The sequence below is a fragment of the Mytilus galloprovincialis genome, chromosome 11, assembly GCF_965363235.1.
Source record: "Mytilus galloprovincialis chromosome 11, xbMytGall1.hap1.1, whole genome shotgun sequence".
NCBI classification, from domain to species: Eukaryota; Metazoa; Mollusca; class Bivalvia; order Mytilida; family Mytilidae; genus Mytilus; species Mytilus galloprovincialis.
In genome coordinates, this window is record NC_134848.1 from 65,687,812 (window position 1) to 65,703,363 (window position 15,552).

A 15,552-nucleotide genomic window follows, 5' to 3' on the forward strand; every position below is an offset into this window, starting at 1 on the left:
GTAATTGAATGGAACATGAAAACACACTGCATGATATTTTTACCTTTTGAATGAGGCCAAATAAAAATATATGTGTGGTTCCAGTAACCCTACCGTCCCTACTTTTTCGGCTTGAAAATAGCCTACCCTAAAGATTTTATTGTCATTTTTCATTAAGCACTGTTAAAGTCAGAATGTTGCTCCCATAGACTCAATGTAAAAAAAAAAACATAAAATAAAAAAAAATCCCTACCTACCTACCCTAACTTATATTCAGATGTAACTGGAACCACACATACTTTTTTATTTGGCCTGACCTTAAATGCACATAGTTTCTAATCAACATATTTATCAGTTTTACTGTAATATCTATTTAAATTGTTATCATGTTTCAGATATCGCTTTCACAATTTGAAAGGTGAAATAATTTGAATAGTGAAAAATCTCATCTTTTTCAATTCTGTTATTCATTTTTTCCTTTCTGCAACCATATTAACAGCTAAGATTTGCTATAATCTTTATTTCAAGATAGATTCAACAATGAATTACTTCTTGAATACAGAATTAATACATTTGTGTAATAACTGATTCCATGTATATGCTCAAAATGATGCTATTTGTATGCAATTTCATTTTGTATATTCCATCATGATATTGTCCAATCAATTTACAGGTTACATTTATAATCATTTGTAAAACATCCTCTGATTGGTTAACAACCACATGCTTGACTGTTGTCATTGGTTGAATCGTCATTTGGCACAACTCTAGATGTAGTATCAGCTTTAGCTTCAGATTCTTCAACTTGTTTCTTGAAAATATCTATCAACAAAAAGTATTTTACATTGTATATTAATGTGTATGAGCATTGATAAGATTAAATAAAGAACCTTAGTGAGCACGCTCACATACCCCATGTCCCCACATTGTCATCTGAGAAATTAAATTAGTGCAAGAAAAAAATTTGTATAAGAAAAAACATTCAATAATATTTTTTCTCTCAATATGCACATCAACATAGTATGTCCTTATTATCTACAAAATTTCATGAAATTCTGTTGTGTAGTTTCAGAGGAGTTGCGATGACAAACTGTTGCAGTAGTAAATTTAAAGTAAATAAGTTCAAAGCGGCATAACTCCTAGAAAAAAATGAATCTTAATTTCCTGTCTATAGGCACATCTACATATTATGTCCTTATTATCTAAAAAGGTTTCGTGAAATTTTGTTGTGTGGTTTGAGAGGAGTAGCGATGACAAGAAACAGGACTGACTGACTCACTGACGGACTGACGAGTCAAAAACATTATACTCTCTGCAACTTCGTTGCATGGGGTATATTTGTAAATATAAAGTCATAATTCTAAAATATTTCTTTAATGGTCAAATGACACATAAATGATAACTAATGTTTACTCTTGTTTTTTGAGAACATATAATGTTTTTCAATTACAGTCAAAATTTCAAATCCTTCTTTCCAATTACAGAACCAATATAATATCATAGAATTTTTTTTTAATTCTCTCTCATCTTGGATCAACATGAAATATTTGACTCTGGATATATCATACAATCAATCTTGCAAAAAGTTAAATGCATGTAATCTTGAATGTGTCAAGATATTTCACCTACATGAGATGATTAGGAACACCATCCAGGATGTTTTTAACCTCCCTGTTACTGTATGTAGAATGTATAGCACACATTTTTCACTTAAATGTTCTGGACATCTATCACACTGAAATTCAATTGAAATCAACCTAAACAAAATGGTAGAAGTAGAAATGTTCTGGACATCTATCACACTGAAATTCAATAGAAATCAATCTAAACAAAATGGTAGAAGTAGAAATGTTCTGGACATCTATCACACTGAAATTCAATAGAAATCGACCTAAACAAAATGGTAGAAGTAGAAATGTTCTGGACATCTATCACACTGAAATTCAATTGAAATCAACCTAAACAAAATGGTAGAAGTAGAAATGTTCTGGACATCTATCACACTGAAATTCAATTGAAATCAACCTAAACAAAATGGTAGAAGTAGAAATGTTCTGGACATCTATCACACTGAAATTCAATTGAAATCAACCTAAACAAAATGGTAGAAGTAGAAATGTTCTGGACATCTATCACACTGAAATTCAATTGAAATCAACCTAAACAAAATGGTAGAAGTAGAAATGTTCTTGACATCTATCACACTGAAATTCAATTGAAATCAACCTAAACAAAATGGTAGAAGTAGAAATGTTCTGGACATCTATACACTGAAATTCAACTGAAATCAACCTAAACAAAATGGTAGAAGTAGAAATGTTCTGGACATCTATCACACTGAAATTCAATAGAAATCAACCTAAACAAAATGGTAGAAGTAGAAATGTTCTGGACATCTATCACACTGAAATTCAATTGAAATCAACCTAAACAAAATGGTAGAAGTAGAAATGTTCTGGACATCTATCACACTGAAATTCAATTGAAATCAACCTAAACAAAATGGTAGAAGTAGAAATGTTCTGGACATCTATCACACTGAAATTCAATTGAAATCAACCTAAACAAAATGGTAGAAGTAGAAATGTTCTGGACATCTATCACACTGAAATTCAATAGAAATCAACCTAAACAAAATGGTAGAAGTAGAAATGTTCTGGACATCTATCACACTGAAATTCAATTGAAATCAACCTAAACAAAATGGTAGAAGTAGAAATGTTCTGGACATCTATCACACTGAAATTCAATTGAAATCAACCTAAACAAAATGGTAGAAGTAGAAATGTTCTGGACATCTATCACACTGAAATTCAATAGAAATCAACCTAAACAAAATGGTAGAAGTAGAAATGTTCTGGACATCTATCACACTGAAATTCAATTGAAATCAACCTAAACAAAATGGTAGAAGTAGAAATGTTCTGGACATCTATCACACTGAAATTCAATAGAAATCAACCTAAACAAAATGGTAGAAGTAGAAATGTTCTGGACATCTATCACACTGAAATTCAATAGAAATCAACCTAAACAAAATGGTAGAAGTAGAAATGTTCTGGACATCTATCACACTGAAATTCAATTGAAATCAATCTAAACAAAATGGTAGAAGTAGAAATGTTCTGGACATCTATCACACTGAAATTCAATTGAAATCAACCTAAACAAAATTTTAAGTATTAAAGTTAATGAAGTGCAAATGTTTGTCACTGTTTCAGATTTAGAGAATTGTCAAAATGAAATGCAATTATTTTTTTTTTTTTTTTTTTTTTTTCACGTAATAATATCTTTATTGCATATTTGCTGTAACAATTTACTTTTTTTTAGTCATGGGCATCAATGCAAAACTTTCCTACAGTGGACACATGATCAAGGGTTAAACAACATGCTCTTACAGCAATGGATAAACATGTAAGAAGTTAAGTAATAAATAACTTACCAATTAAAAGGTTGTTAAATGCCTCACCAACATTTGATGAATCTAAAGCTGACGTTTCAATAAATGAAAAATGTCTTTCATCTGAATTAAAAAAAGGAAAAACAAATATTATTGGCTGAAAGTGAGTGTATAAATTAGTACAGTATATTTATTTCCATATTTTATGTACTTCTTTTAATAACTATGTTGTATGCACTGAGTTATTATCATTTTGTAAAATACTCTTCACCCTTAAAAGGAATATTATGGAAGTAAACAAATTTTCTGTTTGGTTCATAGGAATTAACAAGTTGAACTGTAATATATTGCTCACTTATGATACCCTATAAGAACTTCAAACATCACATAGTATATGGCATACCCACATGTAGTTAAATTGAAAATTACAGAAAGTCTTGATTTGTATAATTCCATTCAATTATTGAGCCATATATATTTTTCTCATCAGCCATACATTATCATGAGCTCACAAAACGCTTGAAATAAGAAAAGATTTCATATCATTCTCAATAATAAGAGCACACTAAATGTTTAAATCAAAGTGCTGGATAGCACCTCTGGAAAGTTTGCAACTGTATATGTGTATTATTTCAAATAGGTCATGTAGGTTATAGACGTGTATTATTTCAAATATGTATTTAATCACAGTTTTGATTTTTCAAACTAAACCATTGTCTCGCCAGCAATTTCCAAAATTCACTTTTTATGCCCCATATGGGCATCATATTTTCTGATCTGTGAGTCCGTTCGTCCTTCTGTCCATTGGTCTGTCTGTCCCATTCAGGTTAAAGTTTTTGGTCTAGGTAGTTTTTGATGAAGTTGAAGTCCAATCAATTTGAAACGTAGTACACACTACAAAACACCCTTGATATCTTGGGTCCGTGACTGAATTAAAGTATATAACTATGCATATGCCTTATTTTAGTATTGGGATTGTCATCTGATAAAGTCATGCCGATTATAAGATGCACACTTTTCTCTGCTTTCAAAATCCTTCTGTTTGAATCTGTCGACCTGGAACTTATCAATTATTGGTAATATTAATTATTTGGAAAACAAAAGGTTCTGGAATGGAGTATTTTTTAATCAACAGCATTGTGCTATATTGGATATGTAATTATTATATAAAATTGAATTCTTTGATTTGTCGTTTTTACCCCATGACTGCTGACAAATTGGACCTCGTTATTTTAGTATTACAGATGTTTCCTATGATATAATCTTTCTAATTTAAATGCCAAATTACAGTTTTACTCCATTTTCACGGTCCACTGATAATAGAAAATGATTTCAGATGGGGCGTGAGTGTACTATGGACACATTCTTGTTTTATATATCTATACTTCTAAATCTAAAGACCGTTTTTATGTTCACCTGATAATGTATAACCGAAGAAAGCTACAAGTCAAACTTATATATAAGGTTATATATACTTGATAGGGTATACTGAAATTTTCACCCCTTTTCATCTAGAATGGTAAAAGTGACGCCAACAATTTCAAGCTTAACTTGTGTTTTGTGGTTATAAGCATTGCGTATAAGTTTCATAAAATTTGGTTCAGGCAAACTAAAGTAAGAGAACAGAAATCAATTTTTGGATCATATGGACGTACGTACAAGTGAGGAACGTACATACTTACAGAAAAAAAACAAGGATAAAATTCAATATGGTTGGGGAATAACAATAGAAGTATGACCTCAGGAATAAAAAGTTTATATACACTAGATTCATACAATGTTGATCTGAGGTGCTTATAACCCTGCAACACATTTTAGTTGCTGTGTGTAATTACCATTGAGGCAATGACATTTGATATTTTTGTTTTAAGCCATTTATTTGATATACTAGTAATCATTGCATCTGTGTTAGGACGACACATTATAGGTCAAACTTAAAGAATCATACTGTCCCAGGAATAAAGTGTGAGGATAAAAAGTTCTGGATCCGCCACTGCATTGTTAAGCACTAAGAAAGTAATTTTGCTAGTACATGGACAAACGTTATTAAATCATTTTAATAATTTCTACAGCACTTGTCTTTAGCTTGATCTCGGTCTTGATACACTGAACTATAATATTCTCAGAAGTAGATGATTGACTCGGTTGCTTTTAAAAAATACGGATGCAATGATACCAATTGTCATTAAAACGTTTTTCTGTTGTCAGTTTGATACACTTGAGCATGCTGAACGAGTGAAGGTCCTTATATCCACATTTGAATGTGAAACAGTTAGTATTTAAATAACGGAGTTAAAAGTTTTCAAATGATTTTTTGCATCAAAACTTTCAGATCGATGTCAGTTTGACAAAAACAATGCACTTTTCTATTAAGGCCAGTATTTACCTTTAATCATTCTTGGCATGAGACATAAGCCAGTTAATTATTGATTGTTTTATATTCTATCACCTGTGTATTGTTAAAATAAATCAAACCATTATCACTTGTCAATTATCCGACAACTTGCAGTCAAATATCAACTTGTTCTGCCAGAGACATATATACACAAGTGATAATGGTGTGTATATATATGTCTCTGTTCTCGCATACGGGACTCTTTCGATACACTCGGGATTTTACTTATTCAATAATAAATAAATTTAGTGTTTTTACTGTCTTCTGATTGGTTAAAATTATTAGTTTTATTTTCAATGTTGTCAATTTTGATGGTGACACGCCCACTCTGACATTTAGTATTCATACGCCAACATGTGTGTACGTTGTTATTGTTAATATAAATAATATAAAAAGTTCTTTGAGCCTTATTTTTGATAGAAATTTATTTATAATGAATAGCAATAATTTATTTTGATTTTATTGAACCATAAAACTAATTTTTGACTCTTCACATTTTACATAATCCGCTTCGCGGATTATTCAATGTGAAGAGTCAAAAATTAGTTTTATGGTTCAATAAAATCAAAATAAATAATAGCCATTCATTAAATAAACAGTTGTAAATATCGTACAGAGTAAAAAATAGTGCGGTAAAATGTTCATTCATAAAATATTCATGAATGAAAAGCTGTCTCGCGTAGATTTCTTTTGATTTTCTCTTCAGCCAATGGCCGATCCGCAAAGTAGTGTTTGTGATATTTATTTTTAAAAATGAAGTTAAATTCATCTGAATTGTCGGTGAACATTCATTTTTTTTTTATTCAGCTGTATAAGAGTAGCAACTCAAAATATCAAAGAATCAGAATTTGAACACTAGTACTACATTATCTTGAAGCAGAACATTGCGATAGTCTGTCTCACCGAAAGTTGAGGCCGACGCCTATGGAAACTAGCTATAGCAAGCTATAGCAAACTTTCCAAAAAATAAAAGAAAGAGAATTCCAGTTGTCCCCCTTTGAGTAGTAAAAAAAAGATGAGAAATTAAAAGTATTCCTTTTTTGCAGGACCATATTTTTTACATTTATATGCCTTGAACTTCTAAAGAGTTAACTTCTACTAAAAATTTGTGCTACCCTATGCTTTACTTTAAGTCTTCCTGAGAAATTAATTTGTCCCAATGTAACAGTTTTTTACAAGTAAAATTCCAAAGTTGTGTCTCTATGAGATGAAAATTATTATCTTAAAAACAGATATAATAAGGAGCAGTATACCTGCAAAAGCTCTGCCTTCCTCATGTGTGACTGTTCTTTGTTCACGTAAGTCGGTTTTGTTACCCACTATAATAACACAAACATTAGGATCAGCATGCTGCTGTAATTCACTCAGCCATTTCTGTAGATTCTCAAACGTGTGTCTCTTTGTAATATCATAAACTACTAAAGCACCAACAGCTTGTCTATAATAGCTGAAAATGTTACATGAAAACAAATCGTATAATAAATTTCAAATTAGTAAAATGTTTTTATTATTGCAAACAATGCCACAGAATATGAATTGCCAAAAATTGACATTTGGATAGTATTACTTGAATGTATAGCAATTATTCTGAATTCAAAATAATCAAATATTGTATTTTGGTACATTGTTTTAATATATAACAATACATGCACATAAACAAATTTGATTTCCAGTATTTAAATACAACCCAAAGCTTGTATATAATCAAATTAAACAAGAATGTGTCCAAAGTACACGGATGCCCCACTTGCACTATTATTTTCCATGTTCAATGGACCGTGAAATTGGGTAAAAAATCTAATTTGGCATTAAAATTAGAAAAATCATACCATAGGAAACATGTGTACTAAGTTTCAAGTTGATTGGACTTCAACTTCATCAAAATCCACCTTGACCAAAAACTTTACCCTGAAACTCGCACTTTCATTTTCTATGTTCATTGGACCGTGAAATTGGGGTCAAAAGTCCAATTTGGCTTTAAAATTAAAAAGATCATATCATAAGCAACATGTGGACTAAGTTTCAAGTTGATTTGACCTCAGCTTCATCAAAAACTACCTTGACCAAAAACTTTAACCTAAAGCGGGACAGACAGATGAACGAACAGAAAATAAATGGAGAATTTGTTCATGGGAATTTTTCAACTAATGTTTCAGAAAAGGGAGAAAGTTTGGTAACATTAAAACGTTTAATCCTGCTGCAAAAGTTTGCACCTGTCCTAAGTGAGGAATCTGATTACAGTAGTTGTTGTCTGTTTATGTTGTTCATACACATTTCTCGTTTCTTGTTTTTATATAGATTAGACCATTGGTTTTTTCTGTTTGAATGGTTTTACACTAATAATTTTAAGGGCCCTTTATAGCTTGCTGTTTAGTGTGAGCCAAGGCTCCGTGTTGAAGGCCATACCTTGACCTATAATGGTTTACTTTTATAAATTGTAACTTGGAGAGTTGTCTCATTGGCACTTATACCACATGTTCCTATATCTATTGTAAGCAGACTTTGACTAAATAAACCATATTACACAAATTAGAGAATCTACAGTAGTTGTTTATGTCTTTTAACTTTTGTGGACTGTAACTAGTTGTCTATGGCAATCAAGCATATATCTTCATATTTATAAAGTTACTCGTTATTTTTTACCATTATCATGATTAAATACCTATCATAGCTATACTTACACACTAGTAATTGCCCTATATCTTTCCTGACCAGCAGTATCCCAAATCTGAGCCCGAATTGTCTTGCCTTTAATAACCATATTTCTGAAAGAAAAACATTTTTATTATGTTTGAATTAAACGTGCCCACATCTAACTTATTCTTCGATAAAGGTTTTAAATAATATTCAGAGATAAAAGGACCAGTCTTAACCGTTGGCCACTAGTCCGATGCCCCAGGTAAATATTGATTCGGACTAGTGAAAATTTTATATAGTCACATAGGTACAAGTTTTTATATTTAGTTTCCATACTTCTAGATGAAAAAGTTTTTGGTGCAGACTAAAGGACCAGGATTTTTGTGTTTACAATATGAGGTCTTCCTTTGCACAATGAACATGAAATGTCAGGTGTTAATAATAATCACTCTCAAGAAAGAAAGACTCATGACCTTTGCATTATTTAAGGTTCAACTTTGGAATAAAGAGGTCATTAATCTGGGACCACCATCAATTTACTTAATATTAATTTTCTCCTTTCAGAGTATGGACTATTTAAACTATAAAATGTCAGATTGCTTACCGGTATGCTTGAAAATCATAAATATATTCTGTATTTATATAACTGTAATGTTAGATGCTTCAGATCAAATTAAAACCCTTCATATTTATTTTTAAATCTTTGAAAATCTATGCTCAACCTAGCCTAATTATTATTTAGGTCCTTAAGATTAAATCTAACAAAGTTTGTCTAGGTTGTTTGAAACAAATACACAAGGCATAGAACATAGAACATGTAGATAGGACAAAGTGTGAAAAAATAAAATTTGAGGGAAATCTTTGTTTTAAAATTCTTTAAGAGTATTTTATATTGGTTAAATTTAACAATGATAAATAAAAGAATTTTTATGTATTGATCTAAAAAAAATTATTTTTACCTCAAATGTTAATTATTTTAAGTATGTAATTTTTGAAGTTTAGTTAAACTTCAGGTTAAATTTCCAGTAACTCTTTTCACTTTTGGATTGTAACTGACTTACACATGTTTTTTTGTACCAATAAAGTTTACCTTGTAGAGAATTCCACGCCAATAGTTGTTTTACTTTCAGCATCAAATTCATTCCTAGTGTATCTAGATAACAGGTTGGTTTTCCCTACTCCAGAATCTCCTATCAGTACAACTGTAATATCATTTGGAAATATCATTTTAAAACAATTTTTAACTACGGTTATCTATTTAAAATTTATTCTGTTAAAAGGTCTTTTCTATAGAATCTTGACTACATTTTTTCATGTTTATAACACGTGAGAAAACTTTAAAATGAAAAAACAAATTACCAAAACTTTTATGAACGCTGTTGATACATGTATATATGACATATATAGATTTCTGTTTTAGTTGCTCATAGTTGAAGCCAATTATGTCTCAAATAAAAAGGATGAATTACTGCCAATCTTTGTGAAGATGAAGGATGAAATTCAGTTTTAGTCTCTATGATTTATAGTATCATAGGATCATGATCATATATGGGTTGCTTATATAGGGAATAACTGAAGCATGACCGGAGCGGGCCCCCTCTTAGGCAGTCAGTGGGCCCCCACTTATAAAAATTTCTGGATCCGCCACTGAGGTTATAATTTTGGATGAACATTCATGATATTAAACAGCAACCAAATAATTTATCCAAGCACTCTCAATATACGTATCTCTACCCAATGTGATGAATGTGTACATACCTTTCCATATAAAATCATAATGCTCTTCAGAGGCCATCTTCAACCAATCATATGATATGTATCTGAAATATGTACCCAAGAAAAGTTCATAGAAGAAATAGTGTACATGCTCATAATGATTAATAATGACAGATTTAGAATGTCTGAAAAATCTCTTGTGGTAAGTGATGATGGTGATACACAATTAAGTCACTTTATAATAATATAAAAATATATAACAATGTATAATAGATGCAGAACACATAAAGGAGACAGTAACATGGCCAAGGCAAAAAACACAAAAAATATAAAAGGTAACCATGAAAACTAAACACTTAACCCTTTCAACGCTACACAAAAAAATAGAAAAATGGCTGCTGCTGCTGCATTTTTTGTGTTCATTCATTAGAACAGCTATATTCCTTTTCAGACTGTTGTATCTTTTTTGTTATAAGAGATACAGAGAAAGTTATTGCATGAAAAATGCTCAGGAGAGTATGAACTGTAATGTTAGAGTTATTTCAGTAAAATTTTTATCAGGTTACCTGCATTTTCAGGTATTTAACAGGTAAAAGGTGTAATTTATTACATTTGTGTTGAATTTTGAATAAAAACTACTTTTAGTTTTCATCTATTTTGTTGTTTTATCTGCCATATAATAAAGAAGACACCAATTGCTCGATTCCGTAGCGTATTGCACCATACACAACGTATTATGTAATCATGGCACAAATCAGTGGCTCCGTCCTCAAAATTTTCAATCAACCTCGGTTTTCCCCCCTTTTTCTACGTCTCGTAATGATTGATCAAATCATATTTCCCACACGAATTGAATGTAATAAACACATTGAGATAACAAGAAACCTTTTAACTAATCCTCATCATCAGTTTCGCCATAGAAATGCTGAAATATTTCCATATTTACAGCTTCGTTTCCGATTTCCGCCATTTGCATTTGTCAAAATATTTGTTTTTATTTTCCTTCAATTTTCCTTCTACTGCATGATTTTACAATAAAAATTGCCGGAATTTCAAGCGCAAATGAGACCTTGCATATCCTTGATTCATACAAGGAAAAACTAGAGAGGACCCGAATGAAAACCGAATGGTTTAAGAGTCCTTATGAAAAATTTGTTGTCAACATGGCATATGCCGAGAATAGCAGTGGCGGACGGCGTATGTTATAGCGGCATATGCCGTGTATAGCATTGAAAGGGTTAAATAATGAGCAACATGAACAAAATAAGAACCACAAAGAAAGCTCTTTCTGCTACACAAGTTGCACCTGTTGTATTGCTAATGATCTAAAAACTCTTTGTGTAGGTCTCATTCATTAATGTTTCAATCAATGAAAACAGGACTACATGAGGGGGGAAAAAATGTTTTCTGTGTACATGTAGTCCAAATAATTTATATGACGTCTTAAGAGGCTATTGTACTTCTTTGACGCCTAACATCAATGCAGGAAGGCGTCAAAACAAAAATTAGAAATAACTTTCTTAGGCACCATAATTATTTCGACTAATGTACATGGTTTATAAAACTATTTTCAACAGCAAAACAACATTAGTCATTAATCTTACTTTATTCAGTCTTTAAGCAGTGACATGCTGTGCCATATAATTCATGTAAAATTTCCACAACCCTAGCACTATTGAAATGAAAATAAACTTGTAAGTGCATGGTTTAAAAATAAAAATTACCAATAACTGAGTCAATGTTTTGATGTGTCACACACACAGAGCAATTTGCAAGCTCAAGTTTCAACGTATACCATCTGGTTATGAACTTAATAGCCTTTTATTTTAAAGTCGTTAAAAGTCAATAAAATGCTACTTCAGATATCTGCATATCTTTGTGTCATTCTTGTAAATTAATTATAAGTATGTCAATTTTCCAGGTAAGTCAATCACACCTGTCAATCCAAATTATCAGTCTTGATTTTAAAGCCGCTTGTCGTATAAATTGTAATTAAAATATGTGCATTTTAAACAATAAAAAGGTTTAAATATGAACTGTCTGAGTTTTCTTATGCATATGTTGTATTCTTTTAAGTTTTTATGATAAAAAAAATGAAATTAATATAAAAGGCTTTTAGTTTCGTATAAGCCTGGTTTTCGGTTTCAACTTTCAGTACCAGAAACTCCTTTTCTTGTAGAAAATTATAAACAGAAAAGACGTAAGTGGTTGAATGCACTATATATTATATATGCTTTCTTAGACTTTATGGAACGTTTTAATTTTATTTGCATTTTACAACTCTTTTATTCTATGCTATGTATGGAATAAAGACAACTCGCCCCACTGGTAAATCGACCCACACCAAGTCGTCCTACTTTTTTCACCAACTCAACCCACTTTTTAAAAAATCGACCTACTGGCTACACTATTGAAAAAATGTTTTAATATCTGTAAATGCTATTTCATTTTATTTATTTTTTTCTGGGACACTTCATGTAAAAGCTTTCGAGACGCGGCGGCCATACTTCCATGACGGCCATATATAGGATGTGTCGGCCATACCGCCACATCGTCCATGGGCATGGGACATATTGGCGAGATCTACTTTAGTTTATTCTTGCATGTAAGAGTAATCTTTGCTTGATTATCGTCACTCGTTGGGGCCATATTATGTAAGTATATTGATTATTTCTTCGTTATCAGTTATAAACAATTTCTGAAGAATAATTTTTATCGTAATGCGATATAAAGGCATCTTATTTTATATGAAGTTTAAACTTTAGGAATGTTGACTGTCGCTGTCAATGACGATATATAAATATATGTCCTTGATAAATACAAGCACATATTACAGATCTTCAAATTTATTATATCTGCAAAAAAATATATAATTCTATCCAATAAAAATCTTCTCAATCTTCTTGAAATTTAAAACAGGGAGCCTGAGTGTAAAGATTAACTCTAAGGAAGGCAACTCGTGTCATGATCATCACATAGTTTAATAATTCTGTATTTTTCCTCTTTCTTATAGTTTAGAGTCATTCCATTTTTAGAACAATTTCCAAGACAGAGACTACTGTAAAATTTTCCAATAACATAACAAAATACCCGTAATATCTGACAAAAATGTAGTATGGACAATCATATCAATATACTCTGGTATAAGAAACACAAAAAGATAATATTTTTGTTAAACATATATTATTTATCATATCAGCATGATCAGTTATACAGATAAACAAATATACAACAAACATATAAACCATACAAGCATTGAAATGTAGTAAAATACAATTGTATTTCATTACATATATAGATATGTCATAGAACATTCATCTTGTATACATTTTTTCAATTAACCATCTCATACTTTTTCTCTCATATACTCATGTCACTCATTCATTTACTCCACTGCATACACATTTCACCAAATATTCAACATCTATATTCACACTCACACATATAACCTATAACATAAAGCACTAAAATACATAAACGTGCAGTTATAAAAGTCACAACTGAAACTAAAGCACTAAACATGAACGAAAAACATAAGTATAAAAGTTGTGAAACAAAATATAAAAGTGTACATGTATTTGTGAACAAAAATTATAAAAAAAGGTCAAATATATCAGAGACATGTACATGATGTAATACAATTCAAAATAAATAAATTCACATTAATATTTGTAACATTGTTTGATTATTGGCAATCACGTAAATTATTAATGATTGGATTAATATGATTTATGATTGGTTTTTTTTTCATAGGTAATCAAATTCAGATTCAAATTCTTTATTAACTTTGAGCCTTACAGCTCATCAGAATAATCAAGTACATGTACAGTGTATACATTTGGCATGTTACAAACAATATATGCATAATAAATATATGTATATTATGTTTTGTTCTTCTGTTGGTTTTTTTTTCTGTATGATGTATTGTAAAATTATTATGTTGATTTACATGTATGTATCCTTCAACCCATATGGGTAAAAATGTGCATTTATATTCAATAAACATAATAAATAATAGGTGACGTCATTTAGTCTCTGATGGAGAGTTTTCTCATCAACGGATTCATACTGCAATCATACCACATCTTCTTTTTTATATCTTTTAATTAATGTCTTTTTTGGTCCATTTATTGGACAAAATTAATTTGTAATGCAAATATCATTTAATATTGAATTAGTTCTTTTCAGGGAAGGGTTAAAACCAAAATTAAGTACAAAAAATGTATATATAAAATATGACCGAAAGTACGAACTATGATTCAAATGAAAAAATACATTTCTAATAAATTTGTAAATACCTGTATTGCAAAGCTGTGTTACTTTTATAAATCAAGGCCGGTACATCAAGTAGACTCCAAACAGCTTGTATTTTTACAAGAATGTCACATCCCAATGTATGTTTGCACTCCGTTTGAACTCAGCTTGGGTGCTGTGTTTTTATAGTGATCTCAAATTATTGTATTTCCTTTTGAATTTCTTGACAAAAGCATAATTAATACTTGTGTTCATCAAATAATTGACAATCTTCTTAAATTTAAAACTTAATCATTACTTGATTACCTTGTTTTATATTTTAAAACTAATCTTATAGTTATAATTTTGACAGAAATTAGTCTCCCATTCAAATACAGTCATTCATATTTGTTCATTTTGTTCTGTTTGTTATACGGAAGATATTAAAAAATCATTTATATATATATATATATAGAAAACAATATGATATTTTAATATTTTATTAGATTAAACACATTCCTATATAATGCATAAACAAATGATATAACAAAATTAAACATGATAAAATGATAAATAATGTTAAAACAGTATAGTTTATTAAAAAAAAGTTATAATAACCATCTATAAGTATCAAAATAATTCATATATAACATCTAAAAAAAACTAAAAAAACATTGACGATACGTCTTTACAAAGTATGGCCGTTTTAGTACTATGGCTGTTTCATCTTTTCGGGGTATGGCCGTTTCATCCTATGGACGTCATGGCAGTATGGCTGTTACGTCCTGCATCGATGTAAAAGGCGTCCCAGAAAAAAATTGGAAGGCAAACCAGAAACAAATGAAAAAAGCCTTGCCAGATGTCATAATTATTTGGACTACTCTACTAATTTGCTAGCCCTTTAGCATCACAGAAAAAATATAAAATAGCCTTTCAATAAGTCATATTTATCATTGTTTATCATGTTTATTGAGAGTCGAGACAAAATATATATTAGCTGTGACCTGTGTCGGATAGAAACAGACCTTATACAAATCAACATGAAAAATTAGACTGAAAATTTAGGACTGTTTGCAAATTGGATTGTTAATCAAATGCCACAAAATGGACAAACTTCATCTTTTATTTTATTGTATTTTGTATATATGTATATATTATAATTATAATGTACATAAATATTTTTTGTAGGTTT

The 15,552-nt window shown here is 30.3% G+C and overlaps 1 protein-coding gene across 2 annotated transcripts; it reads right to left on the reverse strand.

Annotated features, from left to right (window-relative positions):
* Positions 1–449: 449 nt before the first annotated feature.
* LOC143052630 (ras-related protein Rab-11B-like) lies at positions 450–11,991 on the reverse strand. Of its 2 annotated transcripts, none has more exons than XM_076225694.1 (7): positions 11,852–11,991; positions 10,170–10,231; positions 9,502–9,613; positions 8,456–8,539; positions 7,028–7,221; positions 3,422–3,502; positions 450–801 (listed from the first exon to the last, which is right to left on the reverse strand). In XM_076225694.1, exons 2-7 carry the CDS (start codon positions 10,204–10,206, stop codon positions 692–694), a joined length of 618 nt encoding a protein of 205 aa, XP_076081809.1. In that variant the 5' UTR covers positions 10,207–10,231; positions 11,852–11,991; the 3' UTR covers positions 450–691. The 2 variants fall into 2 exon arrangements, with proteins under 2 accessions (XP_076081809.1, XP_076081810.1); XM_076225695.1 differs by lacking the exon at positions 11,852–11,991 and adding an exon at positions 11,732–11,826.
* Positions 11,992–15,552: the final 3,561 nt, after the last annotated feature.

Excerpts from the sequence above, each read along its gene's own strand:
- LOC143052630 (XM_076225694.1), bottom strand. The coding sequence starts at position 10,206 with ATGGCCTCTGAAGAGCATTATGATTTTATATGGAAAG. Across the intron at positions 9,614-10,169 it reads TTATGATTTTATATGGAAAG|TTGTACTGATAGGAGATTCT; the intron begins GTATGTACACAT and ends ATGATATTACAG. Across the intron at positions 7,222-8,455 it reads TATAGGGCAATTACTAGTGT|CTATTATAGACAAGCTGTTG; the intron begins GTAAGTATAGCT and ends TAACATTTTCAG.